Genomic DNA, 20,699 nt, shown 5'->3' on the forward strand with positions numbered 1-20,699 from the left:
TGTGAACAAGTGAGAGAGATACCCTTACCTGGTATTCTTTGATAAGGTGCTCAAGAGGTTCGCCGAGGTACATCATCTGAGATTTGAGGATACATTCTCTTCTGATGGTGATGTCCACAGTCTGAGTAAGAACATTTACAATGAATTAAAATTAAACATTTGCAAAAAAAACAAAAAAAAAAAACAACAAAACTATTCAGCCATGGATCCCACTGATACGCAACTAATTCATAGATACCTCATCTAAAACCTGCGCCAAGAACTTTGTCTCCAAGGGAACTGTTTTTAATTGATTGTTTTTAATTAGGGGACATTTATTGAAAAATAGATAGTATGGTCACATTTGACCACCAATGAGTATGAGTGTGACCAATTAGTAAGGAATACCTGAGGGTTAAATACAAGAAAAACATTAATGTTAACAATGTTGCATCTCAATTACTCTCCATAATACAATTATACTGTAAATGTGGTTGACGTAATAATCAATGCACACTATGCTGCACTATGCCGTTTACCAAAAAATGCTGCAAATACCTGTATAGTGAAGCTGTTGTCTATTCAAATGTATTGACAGAGCTGGCTTGTTTAGAACTATTCAGACAGAGCTAAAATGAACCACGTGACCGCGCGCGTCGCCGCGAGATGAAAGCATGTCGCAACTCTGTTTTTCAACATTAAGAGCGCCAAATTGGTATTTATTGTTTGAATTTCGTATTAAAACTTAAAAAAAAAACTGTAAAAGCTTATACTTTGTTTCATATAAAAAACGGGTTTGGCAATTTGGCGTGAGAGGGCCTGAAAGCGTGTGTCTCACGCCAAATGCGTGAGAGTTGGCAACCCTGTCAGAGACTCTGATATCTTCACTAGCTAGCTTTAAAACAGAGCCCGCAGAGCTCTTAAAAGACAGTAATCTCGACAAATAAACATTTTGTAGGGTCTTCGTGCCACTGTTAACTATTAAAAACACTCAGCAGAACAAATGCATTTGAATTAACATTAGCTGTAACGTTAACTAACGTCAATGCCCCCACAAAATGCATTTAGAAATAATAGTTTGCATTTATTAGCCAGTTAACTAGCGATCTGTTACGTTAGCCGCCCTCTGGTCGTGAGTAACTTAATGTTATAACGTTAGTTTGAATGAAGAATGCTTACGTTTCTAGTGCTATCTTATAATTTACGTTACATGCTATCAAGCGTGAGCGCTGAAATTACGGCCAGAGTCAAGGCCAGTCAGGTAACGTTATAGGCCTACTTGGGAAAAAACGTTAACGGTAGACAAAGTTTAACTTACCAGGGTAGCGTTTCCCAAAAGCATCGTAAGCCTAAGTTGATCGTAGCTCCATTGGTTTCAATGGAGCTATGATCAACTTAAGATTACGATGCTTTTGGGAAACGCTGCCCAGTATCAATGTTGCTCGTAGTTCTGTGTCGCAGCCTGGCTGGAGGGGTCCGAAGTCTGTTGAAGTGCACCATCGCGGCCGCCGCTCAACAGATTGTGTGTGTTGTGTTCTTCACAGACAGTTCAACTCTGACGGACGGTTATTTTTTTTTTTTTGAATCAGACAGCGGCGGGATCTCCAACTCAACAATGCGCATGTGCAAATCATGCTTAATCTAATAAAAATGCTCTGATCAAATTAATAAATTCAGTTTAATGTCCCGCTGCCAATTTATATTGTGTCAATATAAAAAAAAAAATGGATTCAACCATAAATATAAACTAAAATGTTTACTTTAAATGAAAAAAATAATAATTTTAAGCTATTTCAACGAGAAAATGCACATTAAACGAACAACAGCAATGTTAGACTTTTTTCAGTGCATTATATATATATATATATATATATATATATATATATATATATATATATATATATATATATATATATATATATATATTATATGCAAGTGCTCTCCATAAGACATAAGACAAAATTGCTTTGTTGTAAAAATTGTTAGCTGTAGTGTCAAGACAGCTATAAATGATTAAAAGATTAATATGAGGCAGAAGTACAGAATGTCACATTTTATTATTGAACACAAAATGTTTTACCAACTAAGCACTTTTAGAGTTTCATCCCTCTGCCTAATGTGAGCACTGGGACAGTTTAACTTGAAGTAATTTTAAAAGTGTAAAAGATAATATTTAATTGTAAATCCCTCGCAAGCAGTCACAGGAGCGAGTCTGTGACCCATAGACCTCACGTGATGTTTCACACTTTAAAATGCTTTTCCAGGCCTTTACTACAGCCATTTTCAACTGTTGCTTGTTTTGGGGAGTTTCTGCCTTTATTCTCCTCTTCATATGGTGAAATGCTTGTTCAATATGATCTGGAGACTGACTTGGTCAATCTAAGACCCCAAAATTTCTTTACCATGATAATCTTGATTGAGTTGGCAGTAGCCTACTAGTGTTTTGGGTCATTGTCCTGTTGCCATATAAAGCACTTCCCAGTGAGTCTGGTGGCATTTTCTTCTCTACACTGGTAGGCAAGATTCTTTTGTACACTTCTGAATTCATTCTTCTGCTGCCATCATTGAAAAAGTCATCAATAAAGATGAGTGAGCCTGTTCCCGAGGCAGACATGCATGCCCATGACATGACACCTCCACCATGCTTTCCAGATGAGGTTGTATGCTTTGGATCATTTGCAGTTTCTTGTTTTCTCCACACTTTTGCTTTTCCATTTTGATAAAGGTTAAACTTTGTCTCATCTGTCCATAAAATTCTGTTCTAAAACTCTATTGGCTCATCTCTGTGTGTTTTTGCAAATTCAAATAGGCTTTCCTTTTTTTGGTACTGATCAGATGTTTATCTTGCTGTGTAGCCTCTGTAATTCTGTTGGTGAAGTCTCCTGCAAACAGCAGATTGTGAGACCATCACCCCAGCTTTCTGGAGGTTGCCGGTGATTTTTCTGACAGTCATTTTAGATTTTTTTTTTTTTTTTTTTTTAATAGCCCTTGACATTTGTCTATCATCAATCTATTTCTCAGCTGACCAGGGGTGGGTTTCCCAAAAGCATTGTCAGCCAACTAACATCGTAAGTTCCGTCGTTACTTACGTAGTTCAACGATTTGGTGTTTCCAGAAGCCATAGTTCAAACGAACATTCGCAAACTACATCGCAAACTTGTGTGGTTGGAACGACAGCTCTCGAGCTGTGATTAGAAGCATAGTTTCCTGGTTTTTATGATATGTGAACTTAATAAATCGTTATCTTGAGCAAATTAAGCAAGCTGACATTAAGTACAATGGATATCTTTTATTTCGAATATATACAAGTGTCATTTATATATTTTAGCTTGTCAAGAGATTTAAAGTATGTGCGCATGTGCGTACGTGCTCTAGTACGTCAGAACAAGCATTTGATTTAATCTGGAAATAAAGCAAAATAACTGAGGAAAATGAGAATTAGTCTTTTAATGCCATGTCCATAATTTATAGCAGAAATTCTAGCATTAATTTGATCTCAAACAGATTCATTTAAACGACAGGTTTACGATTTGTTCAACGATGCATCGTACTATGGTAGTTCAGCAGCGAGTTACATCGTTGTTCGGGTAACGCACCCCTGGTCATTGTCAGTTGCTGAAGCTTGCCAGTGGTATCTATCTTTTTCAGGACATTCCAAACTGGACATTCCAAGTCAATCTCCAGATTTAAATCCTATTGAACAAGCATTTCACCAGCTGAAGAGGAGACTAAAGGCAGAAACTCCCCAAAACAAGCAACCATTGAAAATGGTTGAAAATTAATTTAAAGTTAAATTGTCCCAATACTTATTCTCACATTAGGCAGAGGGATAAAACTCTAATAGTGCTGTACTTCTTAGTTGGTCAAACATTTTGTGTTGAAACAGTCAATAATAAAATGTGACCTTCTGTCTTTACTGTCTTTTTTTTTTTTTTTTTTTTGTCTTTACTTTTGTCTTCATTTTAGACAGGTGAAGTGAATAACACTGATTATCTCTTCATCACAGGACCTGTTAGTGGGTGGGATATATTAGCTAGCAAGTGAACATTTTGTCCTCAAAGTTGATGCATTAGAAGCAGGAAAAATGGGCAAGCGTAAGGATTTGAGTGAGTTTGACAAGGCCCAAATTGTGATGGCTAGACGACTGGGTCAGAGCATCTTCAAACTGCAGCTCTTGTGGGGTGTTCACGGTCTGCAGTGGTCAGTATCTATCAAAAGTGGTGTAAGGAAGGAACAGTGGTGAACCGGCAACAAGGCTTATGCACCTGATGCATGTGGGGAGTGAAGGCTGCCACGTGTGGTCTGATCCAACAGACAAGCTACTCAAATTGCTCAAGAAGTCAATGCTGGTTCTGATAGAAAGGTGTCAGAATACACAGTGCATCGCCGTTTGTTGCATATGGGGCTGCATAGCTGACCCATACGCAATGGTGACCCCTGTCCAACGCCAAAAACCACCAACAGTGAGCATTAGAACTGGACCACGGAGCAATGGAAGAAGGTGGCCTGGTCTGACAAATCACATTTTCCTTTACATCACGTGGATTGCCGGGTGCGTGTGCGCCGCTTGGGGAGTTTGAAATTGAATACATTTCTCATAATGTAAAAATGAAGACTTCAGAGTGCCGTCTGAAATTTTCTTCTAAAATGAGCATTTTTATCAAGCTTGTATGTTTATTTTCAGTTATCTCACTTTAATGGCAATGAAAAGGACCTATTAATTCATTAAAGTGGAATTACTAAAACTAAACATACAAGCTTGATAAAAATGCTTAGGTTAGAAGAAAATTTCAGAAGGCACTTAGAGGCTTTTGCATCTGAAGTCTTCAAATTGTTATTACATTATGAGCTCAAGATTTTATTACATTTTGAGAAAATTATTACATTATGGACATTTTATTACAACAATAATGTAATACTTATTACATTATGTGCAGTTTTTACATTATGTGTAGTTATTACATTATGAGTTGCTACATTGCTGTTACAACAAATAAAAATGCAAAATAATATTTGCTGGTACACAATGTAAATCTGAACACGATTAAGGGTCCATATACATATCAAACATGTTACTGCCTTTTTTCTTTTTAAATGAAGAATTGTGCCTTGTAGGATGAAGAAAATTATGTAAAATGTGTTCACGCTTACTGTTGTTTGCTGCTAAGTGTTCAGACTCAACAGCATTTTGCAACTATAAATTACCATCTCCCACTGATGACTCCAAATTTGTCACTGTTCATTTGAATAAAGTTAAATTATTTTGCTTCAAAACCTGGCCAACTATTTGAAAGTGAAACATGCTTTCATGCTGGCAGTGCACACAACCCTTTAGATGAAAGAATTAAAGCATATGTAAGTTAATAGAAGTTCAACAAAAATACATCCAGTACAAATTGAATGTGCAAGTACACCAGCTTTAAATTAAAACACTTTAAATTTCATGTTGACCATGAAATCCTGATCTCACGTTTGGAGCAGTGGGTGGGCATCACGACATATCGCTCGAATGGTTTAGGTCCTACTTGGAAGGTCGGACTTTCTGTGTCAGCTGTGGAGTCCTCCTCTGCTCCTCTCTCTTGTGGGGTTCCACAGGGCTCAGTTTTAGGCCCTCTTCTCTTCTCTCTGTATTTGCTCCCGCTAGGTTCAATCAGGAATCATGGCATGTCTTTCCATTTTTACACAGACGATAGCCAGATTTATGTGCCTCTTAAAAAAGAACAACACTGACAAACCATTAATCAATTGTCTTGACAATATACAGGCCTGGATGTCTCTTAACTTTTTAAGTTTTAATGTAAAAAAGACGGTTGGTGATGGTTTTTGGTGGCACCATTGGGACCCCTTCTGTTGATTTGGGGGCCTTGGCCCAGTACAACAAACAACCATTACTAACCTAGGGGTTAAAATCGACGCTGGCCTTAAGCTTGACAGTCAGATCAGGGCAGTCATTAAATAGCTTTTTTCAATTGAGGCAGCTGGCCAAAATAAAGCCATTTCTTTCGAGGCAAACACTTTGAGACGGTAATCCACGCCTTTGTCACCACTCGGCTGGATTACTGTAACGCACTGTATGTGGGGGTTAGTAGGTCTTCTGTTGCTCGTCTGTAGATGGTTCAAAACGCTGCAGCACGTCTGTTAACTGGAACATGCAAATACGAGCAAAGTTCCCCTATTTTTTACCCTTCACTTGCTGCCCATCCATTTCAGGATACATTTTAAAATTATCTTATTTGTTTTTAAATCTTTAAATGTTCTTGCCCCACTCTGTTACACCCTTATACACCCACCCGTTCTCTCAGGCCAGCTGATCAACTGCTCCTGAATGTGCCCAAAACAAAACGTAGGCTCAGAGGGAACCGTGCCTTTGCTGTGGCAGCTCCTAAACTGTGGAATTCTCTGCCTCTGTCCATTAGACAGGCCTCTTCATTGTCTTCTTTTAAGTAGCTTCTTAAAACCCACTTTTTCTCTTTGGACTTTGACTGTTGATTTTGACACTTGTTTTATTTGTATTCTATGTCGTGTATGAGTTGGGTATTTTATGTTTATATATTATTCTGTACAGCACTTTGGTCTTCTTCGGTTGTTTTAAAGTGCTCTATAAATGAGCATAGAATGATTAATATTCCAGTAATTGGTTTGAACTTTTTTGATTATAAGCCCTAGGTCATCAGCCCTGCTCCTGGAGGCCCACTGTCCTGCAAAGGTTCAGCTCCAACCCTAATCATACACATCTGAACCAGCTTATCAAGCTCTTCGGGAAATCACAGCAGGACTGAAGACCTATAAGCAGTGGGAATCCTATTCAAAGATAGAATGGTTGCATGTGTTAATTCATGAGGCACATGGCAAATTGAAGGAGCTGACAGCACTCACATCTGATATTGTGAAAACATTTGATTGTTTTGCTGCCTGATATGAACAGCCTGCAGTTTGCCAAGCAGGTCTGTTAAAATGTGGTAAACCTGGACAAACCAGAAATCACTTCACAACTATTCCTGCAAACTTTTCCTTGACTTCAACTCGGCTTTCCATACAGTCAACCAACTTGGTTTTAGAACAATCCTCCTTTCATGAGTCACTAGGTGCTGGATTTCAGAAGACACAGAACAGATTCTATATTTACATTTATTCATTTTGCAGATGCTTTTATCCAAAGCGACTTACAAATGAGGAATACAGCAAGCGATTCAACATAAAGAGGCAAATAAACACAAGAAGTGCTCATAATACAAAGCTTCAATCATTGCTTAGAGTAGCACAAACTGGAATAGAAGAGGAGTTTTCTGCTGTCTTTTGAATTCCACCAGTGAGGAACAGTGAACAAAAAATGTTTTGGAGAGTGATTTTGTGCCTCTCTGTGATGGTACCACGAGCCGTTGCTCACTTACCAATCACAGGCTTCTGGTAGGGATGTAGACTCGTAAGAGTGAGTGGAAGTAGGAGGGTGCTGAGCCTGTGGTAGATCTGTAAGCAAGCATCAATGCCTTGAACTTGATGCGAGCAGCATGTGGCAGCCAGTGCAGAGAGATGAAGAGAGGTGTGACGTGGGCCCTTTGAAGAAAATATGTGCAGCAGCATTCTGTATCATTTGAAGAGGTTTGATTGCACATGATGGAAGTCCAGTCAGAAGAGCATTTCAGTAATCAAGCCTAGAAATGACCAGGGATTGGATGAGAAGTTGTGTTGCTTGCTGAGTTAGGAAAGGCCTGATCTCCCTGATGTTGCGTAGTGCAAACCTGCATGACTGAGCTGTCTTTGCAATGTGATCTCTGAAGGTCAGCTGGTCAAGATTATTCCAATTTTTCTGACCAACCTAGATTGGGAAATTGATGATGAACCTAGCTGGATGGTGAAAACACGCTGTAGAGTCAGATTGGCAGGGAGGACAAGAAGATCAGTGGTGCCAGGTTGAGCTGCAGGTGATGTTCTTTCATCCATGCCAAGATGTCTGCCAGACAGCTTGAGATTCGTGCAGCTACTGTTGGATCATGTGGTTGAAATGAAAGCTAGATCTGGGTGTCATCAGCATAGCAATGGTATGAGAAACCATGTGTCTGTATGATGGTCCCCAGTGATGTAGTGTATATGGAAGAGAGGAGGGGTCAAAGAATTGAACCCTGAGGAACCCCCATTATCAGTTGATGTGCATTGGATACATCCCCCCTCCAGGCAACCCTGAAAGACCTGTGAGATAAGATTCAAACCAGTGAAGTGGAGTTCCGATGATGCCCAGTGATGAGAGGGTGGACAGAAGGATCTCATGATACAGTGTCGAAGGCAGATAGATCCAGCAGAATGAGAACTGATGATTTGGAATCAGCTTTTGCAATCCGCAGGGCTTCAGTGACAAAACAGTAACGCAGTATCGTTTGAATGATCATTCTTGAAACCAGATTGGCTAACGTCCAGCTGGATATTCTGTGAAAGGAAAGATGATACCTGGTTGAAAACAACACATTCAAGTGTTATCAGACAGGTCTGTAACTATCTACAAGTGGCATATTGTGGGTTTTTTAAGTAGTGGGGTTACCTGAGCCTGCTTGAATGCTGTAGGGAATATGCCAGTGCGGATATATGTGTTGTTGATGTGTGAGTGCTGGTAAAAGTGTAGGAGCAATGGCTGGTAGAAGGTGTGAGGAGATGGGATCTAGAGGGCAGGTAGTAGGATGAATGGAGAGGAGTTTAGATAGTTTAGATACTTCTGCCTCAGTGAGGGGAGAGAAGGAAGAGAGAAGATTTCTGGCTGTAGATGTGGTTCGTCTGAGCCACTGACTGACTGTTGATGTAGTTTTGTCAGTTAAGAAATTTGCAAAATCATCAGCACTTAAAGAGGTGGTGGGAGGTGGTGTAGGACAAATGACAAAGTTTAATGTTCTGAAAAGTTTGCATGTGTTTGAAGTGCTGTTGATTGTTGTGGAAATATGAAGATTTTGCAGCATGGACTTCAACAGTAAAGGATGAGAGCAGAGACTGATACATAATCAGGTTAGATGGGTCTTTTTGATTTGCATCATTTTCTCTCTGCTGCTCTGAGTTTGTTCTGTTGCTCATGAAGAACATCACATAACCTGGGGTTACATTATATGCTGACAATGACCAAATGTCTCACAATATAAGAATTGATTAATGGAAGAACAATTGGTTACACTTTTAAGGTGTCCATGTTACAGTGTAATTATACATTGAAGTACAGCGTAATAATAATTAACTGCATGTACTGACTATAGGGTTAGGATGAGGGTTTGATTTAGGATTAATTGCATGTAATTATGCATAATTTATAGTTATTACTACAGTAACTACATGTAACCTGTGTAACAATGACACTGTAAAATAAAGTGTTACCAAATTATTTGATAGAACCATATGATATTTAACAACCAAGCACCAGACTGTAAACTCCTTGATAACATCAGTTAATTTCAGTGGAACTTCAAAACTCAAAATAAATAAATAAATAAAAACCACACCCACAATCACTCGCTCTCTTCTTGCACTGTTCACATTGCACAAAACCTCACATTTAACAATCAGTTTTTATGACTGTACACCGAGACAAAGAACACATAAAACAAAATTTGTGATTACATGTCTTTTAGCTTTGAGGTCATCTCTATACAAGTGTATTTCCAAAAGTTGACTAAAGAAACAAGCAGCCAATATATTTCAGCAAATATATTTTTGCTAAGTTATGCAATTATGTATACATTTTTCCAGCAAAAATATTGATGACTCATCTTGCACTCACGGGTATATTCACATTTGTTGTCCAATAAAATGCTCTCTAGAATGAGAATGTCTTTTGGTTCTGCTTCTGATTAGCAAAAGCAAAAACTCTTATACTCAATTTTCTTTCTCAACCAATTAATGGAATTAACCCATTTTGAAAATGTCTTCACTGCTTTTGTCCACGTTACAAGAGTGGTTTTACAGAATTATGACAAAAAAAAAAAAGTTCCATTATTTATTTATTTTTTGTCCATACAATGAAATTTATTTGGGTCTAATGTTGTTTGGACTCCAACATTCTTCAAAATATCTTCTCTTGTAGTCCACAGTAGAAAGAAATAGATACAGGTTTAGAACAACATGAAGGTGAGTAAATGATGACAATGTTTATTTCGGGGTCTGTCTTTAACTATTTAATTTAGCACTCTTACATTCTGGTTAGTTCAAATCTAACGCAGGTGTTCTCATGAATTGGCCTGAGCATGAGTGTGTCCAGCATAATGAAACAAATGGCGGCAACATGCTTTGAACAGGGCAATTCTCTTGACAAACTAGTTTTCTTGGAGAATAAAAAACAGTTTCTTGAGTGTTGTGATGGTTTAGCATGATGACCTTGTTTGGTCTTGGTTTACTCACAGTGAGCAATCACATTCATGCATACTCAGTAAAATGAACAGCTCTCACAAGGATTTAATAGCACAGAACCTCAGTAATATACATAAAACTAAAATAAATAAATAAATTGTAACAGTGGCAAATTAACATCCTTCTTGAGTCTTATTATTCAGACAGCAACGCTGCACTTTAAATGGAATATATTTGCAAGAGGAGACCTGAGATGAACAAGTATGATCCCAACGCTTGAGTCATTTCTCATTTCACTATAGCTCTTCTAGGCTCATCGTTTCAAACTGCCAGGGAAAAAATCAGTAGCTTATTGCTCAAAATTGTCCATCTTGTGAATCTGCAATACAGGATGATGAGGCAACATATGAAGTGACTATTGACCATGTTCACAGATTGTGTGTAGAATCACCAAAATGTAAAGTATTTTTTATTTTTTTTGGCAAACCTTTATTTTCATGCATCAGGATCCCTTGAAAGCAAGGGTCTGCGCTGTTGATAGGTCCTCATCCAACCCTGGACCACCTGGAAATACAGAAAAAAAATAAAATAAAATAAAAAATACAGCATGAGACCAAAAGAAAAAAGTGATTCTGAAATGCCTGCAAAAGGAGTCATCAGTAATTCCAGTCTCACTTCCTGCTCGAACCTACGTAGGTTTGTAACAAATTTACATATGCCCACCCACATATGGTCTTCATTGGCTGCCAGAAAATGTATACTTTGCCCTGCCCACAAACACTGTAGTTGTAGCAGAGACTGGAAGAGTTTAGTTCATGTTGATGTCGAGAAGACACTGTTTTCTGCACTGTCAAAGCAAATCCACTTTGATGCACTTCAAAAGGGTGAGGACTCGTGCTGGAATTGATACAATAAAATCAACGCCAATGTTACTGTTCATATTACTGTGTATCATGCTGAGGAACAGCTGAAAATCAGATATGGTAATAGGCTTTTCGATTCTGACACACTCTGTCATTTGACCAATCACAACAGACTGTCCATCTGACCAATCAGAGCAGAATAGACCAATCATAACCAGAGTTGAGTATAACACATTACAAAGTAAAGGTTACTGTATTCTAATTACTTTTCCTGATAACGCAGTAATGTAATGCATTACATTTTAAATTTATGTAATTTGATTACAGTTACTGATGTCAATAAAATTATGTTACTTGTGTTATAATAAAAAAAATATTAGGTAAAATGCATTTCTAAAAGAAATCATGTTTGATCGTCATTTGATGAGTATGCACTCATCAAAGAATGTTAGAGGAATGTGTTAGTAATCTGATTACTTTTTACATGCAGTAATACAATTTTAATGTAGCAATTTGTAATTTGTAGTGGATTACTTTTTTTGAGTAATTTTCCCAACACTGATCACAACAGACTAGGCCATCTGACCAATCGGAGTACAGTAGGCTCTCGGAAAGGAGGGGCTTAGAGAGACAGAATCCTTTATTGAACCGTTTAGACACTGTGGCTGCATTTAATGGTGCCCTAGAATGTTCTTTCACAAGATGTAATATAAGTCTAAGGTGTCCCCTGAATGTGTCTGTGAAGTTTCAGCTCAAAATACCCCATAGATTCTTTTAAATTATTTTTTTTAACTGCCTATTTTGGGGCATCATTAACTATGCACCGATTCAGGCTGCAGCCCCTTTAAATCTTGTGCTCCCTGCCCCCCTGAATTCTTGACTATAATACAGTGCATAAACAAAGTTTACACAGCTAATATAACCCTCAAATAGATCTTTACAAGATGTTCGTCATGCATGCTGCATGCATGCTTTGGATCATGTGAGTACAGTATTTATTTGAATGTCTACATTTGATTCTGAACGAGTTTGAGGCTGTGCTCCGTGGCTAAAGCTAACATTACACACTGTTGGAGAGATTTATAAAGAATGAGGATGTGTTTATGCATTATACAGACTGCAAGTGTTTAATAATGAAAATAACAACGGCTCTTGTCTCTGTGAATACAGTAATAAACGATGGTAACTTTAACAGTACATTAGCAACATGCTAACGAAACATTTAGAAAGACAGTTTACAAATATCATTAAAAATATCATGTTATCATGGATCATGTCAGTTATTATTGCTCCATCTGCTATTTTTCGCTATTGTTCTTGCTTGCTTACCTCGTCTGATGATTCTGCTGTGCACAGATCCAGACGTTAATACTGTCTGCTCTTGTGTAATGCCTTGAACATGGGCTGGCATATGCAAATATTGGGGCGTACATATTAATGATCCCGACTATTACGTAACAGTCGGTGTTATGTTGAGATTCGCCTGTTCTTCTGAGGTCTTTTAAACAAATGAGATTTATACAAGAAGGAGGAAACAATGGTGTTTGAGACTCACTGTATGTCATGTCCATGTACTGAACTCTTGTTATTCAACTATGCCAAGGTAAATTCAATTTTTGATCCTAGGGCACCTTTAAATCCAGTTTTTTACACCCTTCCCTCACTAGCGTCCCTCTGTCTCGTTCACTCAGTACATCATTTCTTATGTTGCACGAGTACCCACTACTAACGCCCTAAGCCTTTGATCACTCTGAATCCGATATGAAGCTGGTTTATTATTTATAGTTTATTTAACTATATAATATATATATATATATATATATATATATATATATATTTTTTTTTTTTTTTTGCATGAAAATTGTAAAACACCATCACACTGGGTAGAATGTTTAAATGTTTACAATTGAAAATGTTTTACAGTTTCCCTCAGACACTTAAACAGCACATAAATATTTAATGATGTAAGCTTGGTTTAGTTTACCATTTGTTTTCTGTTGCTAAACAACTTGCTGTAAAATACTGCATTGTCATTTGCAATGCAGGTGCAAAATACTTTCTACATTTCTAAAAGTAACTAAATAAATACGGAATTAAACATATTATTAATCAGTTTAATTCTGTTTAATGGATTCAGAAATTTTACTAAAGCTATCTGTTATGTAACAAAGGTGATAACACTTGAATTGAGAGGAGAATCTGAACACGGGTTTTAAGATTTAGGCCAGGTGACCAGATATCAGATACATTTATTTAAAACAACATTTTTAATTGAATTCCAGATATGTCTTACTGTTCATAAATGTATGCTGCGGAGCCCTGCACATGACATATAAGAAAAAAATAAAATAAATCGTGCTCACAATTTACTAATTCATTTCCAAATTAGATTTACTAATTTGTTCCAGAAATAGATTGCATGATTTAGCCTACTATTTTTTTCCTGCATGTCATGTCCAGGGCTCCGTAGCATGCTGTTCACATGAAAAAAACAACAACAACAACAACAAAAAAAAAAACGGAAGTGGTTGTAAATGTTAATGTTTATAGGAGCTTTCTCTATGACTGGGTCACTTATTAAACATTTTCCCATTTTCACTTAATAGTTATCCAAAGCAAACAAAGGTTTTTATTGTTTGATGAAGGAGAAAATTTGTTTTGGTTTATAGTTGACGACAAGTTAAGAGTTAGATGCCAGTTTTTGTAAGGGATAATTCGGCAGTGCATCAAGTTAAGTATTCAGTATTCGGTAGACTGTTGCTGCAATTAGATAGTTCTTTGTTTGAAATCTTGAGCACAATCTCAGATGCATTTAACATTTTATTAACTTTATCATAACCGTACCAGTACCACTACTGTTCAAAAGTTTGGGGTCGGAAAGATTTTTGAATGTTTTTTAAAGGCTCTTATGCTCATTTATTTAATTAAAAATACAGTATAAAGAGTAATATTGTGAAATATTCTTACAATATAAAAGAACTGTTTTCTAGTATGTGAATCTATTGTAAAATGTGAATTTTCAGCATCATTACTCCAGTCTTCAGTGGCCATGTACGCACTAGTTGTGTCCCAAATGACGAACTATACACTATGGACTTATACTCTATGAACTTATGCACTTCCCCTTCTGCTATGAAATTAAAGCTGCGACAGTTGAGTGAATGAAGTGTCCAACATTCCACACTTAATTTTTTTATTTAAATAAGAGCATCATCCAGGTATTTAAAGTGCACTTTTCTTTTTGGGATTTTCAGTGAGAACACTCTATTCGCACTATTTATTCTACAAAACGGCATAGAACAGTAAACAAGTATGCAAATTGGGACGCACCTACTGTAAAGTTTCAGCAGTGACAACCGCATTTAAATGTGGGAGTGAGTCTCTTAAATTATCATTCTAAAGGCCCCGATATACTTCAAACAAATCGAAGAACGAACTGTGACTTAATTTTTCTTTTTGTCAGTTCAAAAAAAGTTTGCTCCACCTGCAAAACACCTTTGTACTACCATTGGTCCGTGATGATAACATAATAGGAGGTGTGTGCCAATGCTCTGCCTTCTTTCAAATGGAACTCTTCCCTGACTCATTTCGTCTGTTGAGTCCGTCGAGGTAAGATCTCCGAGGGGGAAAACACTGAACACAGTGGATAGCCGCATTATAGTAGAAAATGAATTTGTGTTTCTGATGAAATGAGGCACTGACACTGTTTTTCTTATTTGAAACTGTAAAACTGCTTGCTTTTTTCAAGCAATCAATTGAATAAAGTGCTATATAAATAAATGTGACGTGACTTTACTGGAGTGCTAATTTGCAGAGCTCGTGCTAATATACCCATGTTGTTATTATCAGATGCTTTTCTCATGCTTTTTACAAAAAAGATTCTTGCCATTTGCTCATTTTTGTTGTGTTTATTTTGTTACTGAGAGAAAAGCAAGCAGCACATATTTATATATTTATCTAAACGCTGCTCTTAGCAGTGTGGGTGGCATCAGATGTTCGATAACAGTATATCACTACTCGCGTATTTCGAACTTTGTTTTACTTCTAAACGAAGACTAAAAAAAAGAACTTTGCCGTGAGTTTCTTAAGTGTATATGGAACACGACTCACTCACAAACCTGCGAAGATTGACACCGTGGTAACCATAGCAACATTCTTGCGTCTCGCGTGTTTGGTATCTGCTGTTCTGACCAAAGAAATATTACAGCGACAAAAGAGTCATGTTCAGCAATTTTAACTAAAGCACAGTCGACAGAGGCATCATGTTTTGCTTATGCTTGGAAAAGCTGATTCACAGAGTGTTGCCATGTCCACTTGTTTTTGGGCTTGTTGTTTAAGCTTGGCCCATAAAGCGATCCAAGTTCACAGAGTGATTAATGTGAGCAGGTGCGGGTCGTTATATTTTGGTCTTATTTTCTGCATAAAGTATTTGGATGCATTTCAGTTTATTTTGGGTTTATTCTTGTTTGCCATTTTTTTTAGCAAGATCTGGCAACATGAACGAGTCAAAGCTTGTAATGCTTTCCCTGTGATTTCTTGCACTGCACATGAAGTGAAAATAATTTCTGATGCATGTTAAAATAGCCTACGTCATTAACAACTAGTTGGTCAGTTCAGTTCTGTACTCATTGTGTAGAATTATTGTAAATGCTGCATTTTTTGTTTCGTTGAGATAATTTAGTTGTAGAATGCGGTTGTCACTCCTGTAAATGACTGAACTGTGTGTGTACAGAACAAGATTAAGCACTAAAAGGTGAACTGACAGCCAGATTTAGCTGCAGTGTTTATGTGGCCAGTGTAAGCGAATTTGTTGATCAAGAAACAGTTCTGATTATTATCAATGTTGAAAACAGTTGTGCTGCTTCATATTTTTGTCGAAACCGTGATATGTTCTTTTTCATGATTCGTTTATGAATAGAAAGCTCAAAAGAACAGCATTTGTTTTTAACAGAAATATTTGATAACATTATAAATGTCTTTACTGTTACTTATGATAATTTTTTGTTTCCTTGCTGAATAAAAGTATGAATATCAATAGTGTATATGTTCACATTTTCTGAATATGTTCACACCAGTGTTTTCTTTTTCATAACAGGATGGATTACCTTTGTGTCTTCCTCTTTCCAAAGAATTTCCTGTTCTGCCTCGTTCAGCTCTTCAGTTGGGTCATAAGTGTAGACTGGAAGCAGCTGATGCCGCAGTCTATCAATCCTAAACGTGTATCAGACACACAAGCAAAGAAAAAGTCATTCTGACCCAGTTTTATTTTCTTCATCATCCACCTTTTGTATTGAAAACAGAGGCTCAGATATTATGTCTACTATCTACTGTTGTGTCTCACAGAAGAAAACCATATGGGTTTACTCATTTTTGAGTGAACTACACTAGTGGTCAAAATTTTGGAATAATTAAGATTTTTTTTATGTTTTTGAAAAAGAAAGAAGACATTCTAGGCTGCATTTATTTGATAAAAAAAGAAAAGAAAAGAAAAAAGTAATGTTGTGAAATATTATTACAAAACTTAAAAAGAATCAAAAGATGAGTAACCAAAGCTGAATTTCTCCAGTCTTCAGTGTCACATGATCCTTCAGAAATCATTCTAATATGTTTATTTGATCCTCAAGAAACTTTTTTTATTAAGATTAAGGTTGAAAACAGTTCAAATGGTGCTGCTTAAACATTTTTTGTGGAAACTGTGATACTATATCATTCAAAAGTGTAGGGGTAACATTTTTTTTTTTTTTTTTTTTTAATCAGTAAGGAGGCATTAAATTGATCAAAGGTGAGAGTAAATGTACAAACTCAATTCGAAAAAAGTTGGGACACTGTACAAATTGTGAATAAAAAAAGGACTGCAATAATTTACAAATCTCATAAACTTATATTTTATTCGCAATAGAATATTGATAACATATCAATTGTTGAAAGTGAGACATTTTGAAATGTCATGTTGGCTCATTTTGGATTTCATGTGAGCTACACATTCCAAAAAAGTTGGGACAGGTAGCAATAAGAGGCCGGAAAAGTTAAATATACATATAAGGAACAGCTGGAGGACCAATTTGCAACTTATTAGGTCAATTGGCAACATGACTGGGTATAAAAAGAGCCTCTCAGAGTGGCAGTGTCTCTCTCAGAAGTCAAGATGGGCAGAGGATCACCAATTCCCCCAATGCTGCGGCGAAAAATAGTGGAACAATATCAGAAAGGAGTTTCTCAGAGAAAAATTGCAAAGAGTTTGAAGTTATCATCATCTACAGTGCATAATATCATCCAAAGATTCAGAGAATCTGGAACAATCTCTGTGCGTAAGGGTCAAGGCCGGAAAAACATACTGGATTCCCGTGATCTTCAGGCCCTTAGACGGCACTGCATCACATACAGGAATGCTACTGTAATGGAAATCACACCATGGGCTAAAACTCTATAGGTCAAAAAAGAAGCCATATCTAAACATGATCCAGAAGCGCAGGCATTTACTCTGGGCCAAGGCTTATTTAAAATGGACTGTGGCAAAGTGGAAAACTGTTCTGTGGTCAGACAAATCAAAATTGGAAGTTTTTTTTGGAAAACTGGGATGCCATGTCATCCGGACTAAAGAGGACAAGGACAACCCAATTTGTTATCAGCGCTCAGTTCACAAGCCTGCATCTCTGATGGTATGGGGTTGCATGAGTGCGTGTGGCATGGGCAGCTTACACATCTGGAAAGGCACCATCAATGCTGAAAGGTATATCCAAGTTCTAGAACATCATATGCTCCCATCCAGACGTTGTCTCTTTCAGACCCTGCATTTTCCAACATGACAATGCCAGACCACATACTGCATCAATTACAACATCATGGCTGCGTAGAAGAAGGATCCGGGTACTGAAATGGCCAGGCTGCAGTCCAGATCTTTCACCCATAGAAAACATTTGGTGCATCATAAAGAGGAAGATGCGACAAAGAAGACCTAAGACAGTTGAACAACTAGAAGCCTGTATTAGACAAGAATGGGACAACATTCCTATTCCTAAACTTGAGCAACTTGTCTCTTCAGTCCCCAGACGTTTGTTCTAAAAAGAAGATGGGATGCCACACAGTGGTAAACATGGCCTTGTCCCAACTTTTTTGAGATGTGCTGATGCCATGAAATTTAAAATCAACTTATTTTTCCCTTAAAATTATACATTTTCTCAGCTTAAACATTTGATATGTCATCTTTGTAGTATTCTGAATAAAATATTGAAATTTGAAACTTTCACATCATTGCATTCTGTTTTTATTCACAATTTGTACAGTGTCCCAACTTTTTTGGAATCGGGTTTGTATTTATACTGTTAAAAAAGATTTATATTTAAAATAAATGCATTAAAGAATGTATCACTGTTTCCTCAAAAACATAAGTTTTCAACATAATATAATAATAATAAGAACCATTAATAATATTTGAGCACCAATAATAAGTGATAATAATTGAGCAGAAAATCATATTAGAAAATCAAATAGTCAACTTTTTTTTTTTAATTGTAATAATATTTCACAACATTACTGTTTACTGTATTTTGCTCAAATAAATGCAGCCTTAGTTAGCAGAAGAGAGTTCTTTCAAAAAGCAATCTTAATTATTCCAAACTTTTGGAAGGTAGTGTATTTTTTTAATGTCATTCAAAGAGTGCTGAGCGTTTATTTACCTCTGTTTCCTCCTTATGTACATCACCTATAAAACAAAAAGATACATTAGCATTTTTCTAGTAACAATACCTGGAACACATTCTGCCATTTAAAAATGTCTGCATGGCCACTCCAACCATGGAAACAAGGAGAGATGCATCTGACAAACATCTGTACACGCATTCATAATAGAATAAAGGCTTTTTGTCTTTCTGGATGTACTGCTCAATCAAATTACTCCATCATGCGACTTCACATTCTTCCCCCACAATAGCACACAGTCAAACACTGCTAGAAACACCCTGAAGAGGCAATGCATGCTACCTAGTAAAACAGTGCTGATTTAGGTTTATATGCCACCTACCACTGCTGTGACAATCCCAATCACAGTGATGAGGAAGAAGGGGACCAGCACGTAGCTGACGGCCACATCTCCGTTGATAGTGTGAGGAGGCTGTGTGGTGCTGTTCATAGTGAGGCCTGTGCTCCTGTCATCTGTTTACTGCTCATCTTCTGCGTGCATGTGACTCCCACATGGTCTCTCTGCCCCAGTAATGACTGGGAAATCCAAGAGAATACAGTTATTTATGGATAAGGACACAGGGAGGAATGCTGGAAAAGAGCTAAAGGGTGTTGATCATTTTATTTCAGACAAGTTATCAACTAGATCAGTCATATTTCCTTTTTCTTGGATCCGTTTCTTTAATTGGGTCTATACATTCCCTTTGACAACACATTTTTTTACTGCCAGGTGAATCTAGCAAAAACAGGTTCACTCCAACAAGGAAAAAAGTTTATTTAGCAATTTAAGATAATGTAGCCTGCTGTAGAACCCCCCCCCCCCCCCGCCCCCACCACACACACACACACACACACACACACACACACACACACACACACACACATTGTGCCAATGACAATTTATTTGCCATAGTATGTTTGAATGTTTTAAAGATTTTTGTTGAATCTTCATTTTTCTCATTACTGTAATACAGAAATACATTGACTTGTTTATTTTGTATGTAATTCAGCATTTCAGGGCAGTACAAATACTACCATAATGTAGTTTTTTAATTTTTTTTATGTGTTTTGAGGTATTCTTTAACGTATCGTGTAAATATAGTATAAGAATATAGTACCTTCGTAAGTAGCCTGTACGAGGGACGAATTGTCCAAAAACCCTTTCTAAAGCTCAGTATATGCAAAATAAAGCAGTTGACATGGCACAATGCAGAGGGACTGACTGTCAACAGACTTTTAATATCATTTAATCTGCAAAACGCACAACTTCTCTCTATTAGGGAAATGTAACATTTGGATTTAATACAAAACGTCTAGCAGAAGACTGATTTAATACACATTTTATAATGACAAAGCGTTTATGTCGCATATGACTAAAAAACAACGCATTTTTTTTTTTTTTTTACATTATCTACTCCCAGTTGTTGACATTTCGTTAATTGCATTATTATGGTGACCAACATTGATAGCATCAATGTCCTGATAATTATGAGCGGTAATAACACTGGTGTCTGCTGACTCACGTGAAAACATCATGACCAGTCAAACTTCACCATCGAAGCATTAAAGTAAACCCACCTGATTCAGTCAAAAGAGCAGAATGAATGTCACTTAACTATAAGACGACTCCAAATCCAGTTATTATAACACAAGTCATGAGTTTGTCTGACATAAAACCTCCACTGTCAGTGTTTACGGAAAGCAAGTCCTGCAATGAGAAGGAAACGATGATGGTGGTGCTGGAGGGAGGAGTTATGTCGATGTCAATGAACGATATTGATCAGCAGATGTCGCTCTTGCATGAAATTGTACTATATCATATCATATCATATCATATCATATCATATCATATCATATCATATC

At 37.0% G+C, this 20,699-nt stretch overlaps 1 protein-coding gene across 4 annotated transcripts; it reads right to left on the bottom strand.

Annotated features, from left to right (window-relative positions):
* Positions 1-7,040: 7,040 nt before the first annotated feature.
* Positions 7,041-20,591, bottom strand: smim29 (small integral membrane protein 29). 4 transcript variants are annotated; one of them, XM_067371144.1, is made up of 6 exons: positions 20,453-20,591; positions 19,180-19,373; positions 18,836-18,861; positions 16,265-16,370; positions 10,784-10,860; positions 7,041-8,400 (listed from the first exon to the last, which is right to left on the bottom strand). In XM_067371144.1, the coding sequence occupies exons 2-5, from the start codon at positions 19,285-19,287 to the stop codon at positions 10,792-10,794; spliced, it is 309 nt and encodes a 102-aa protein (XP_067227245.1). In that variant the 5' UTR covers positions 19,288-19,373; positions 20,453-20,591; the 3' UTR covers positions 7,041-8,400; positions 10,784-10,791. The 4 variants fall into 4 exon arrangements, with proteins under 4 accessions (XP_067227245.1, XP_067227242.1, XP_067227243.1 ...); XM_067371141.1 differs by lacking the exon at positions 7,041-8,400 and adding an exon at positions 8,409-10,675; XM_067371142.1 differs by lacking the exon at positions 7,041-8,400 and adding an exon at positions 8,409-10,675 and having other exon boundaries at positions 20,360-20,553.
* Between the last annotated feature and the right edge of the window lie 108 nt (positions 20,592-20,699).

Source organism: Chanodichthys erythropterus, chromosome 20 (assembly GCF_024489055.1).
Source record: "Chanodichthys erythropterus isolate Z2021 chromosome 20, ASM2448905v1, whole genome shotgun sequence".
Classification (NCBI taxonomy): Eukaryota; Metazoa; Chordata; class Actinopteri; order Cypriniformes; family Xenocyprididae; genus Chanodichthys; species Chanodichthys erythropterus.

Coding starts and splice junctions, on each gene's coding strand:
- smim29 (XM_067371144.1), bottom strand. CDS start 19,287: ATGAACAGCACCACACAGCCTCCTCACACTATCAACGGAGATGTGGCC. Junction 16,371..18,835: donor TACATAAGGAGGAAACAGAG/GTAAATAAACGC, acceptor ATACACGTTTAG/GATTGATAGACTGCGGCATC. Junction 10,861..16,264: donor GGAAAGAGGAAGACACAAAG/GTAATCCATCCT, acceptor CTGTATTTCCAG/GTGGTCCAGGGTTGGATGAG.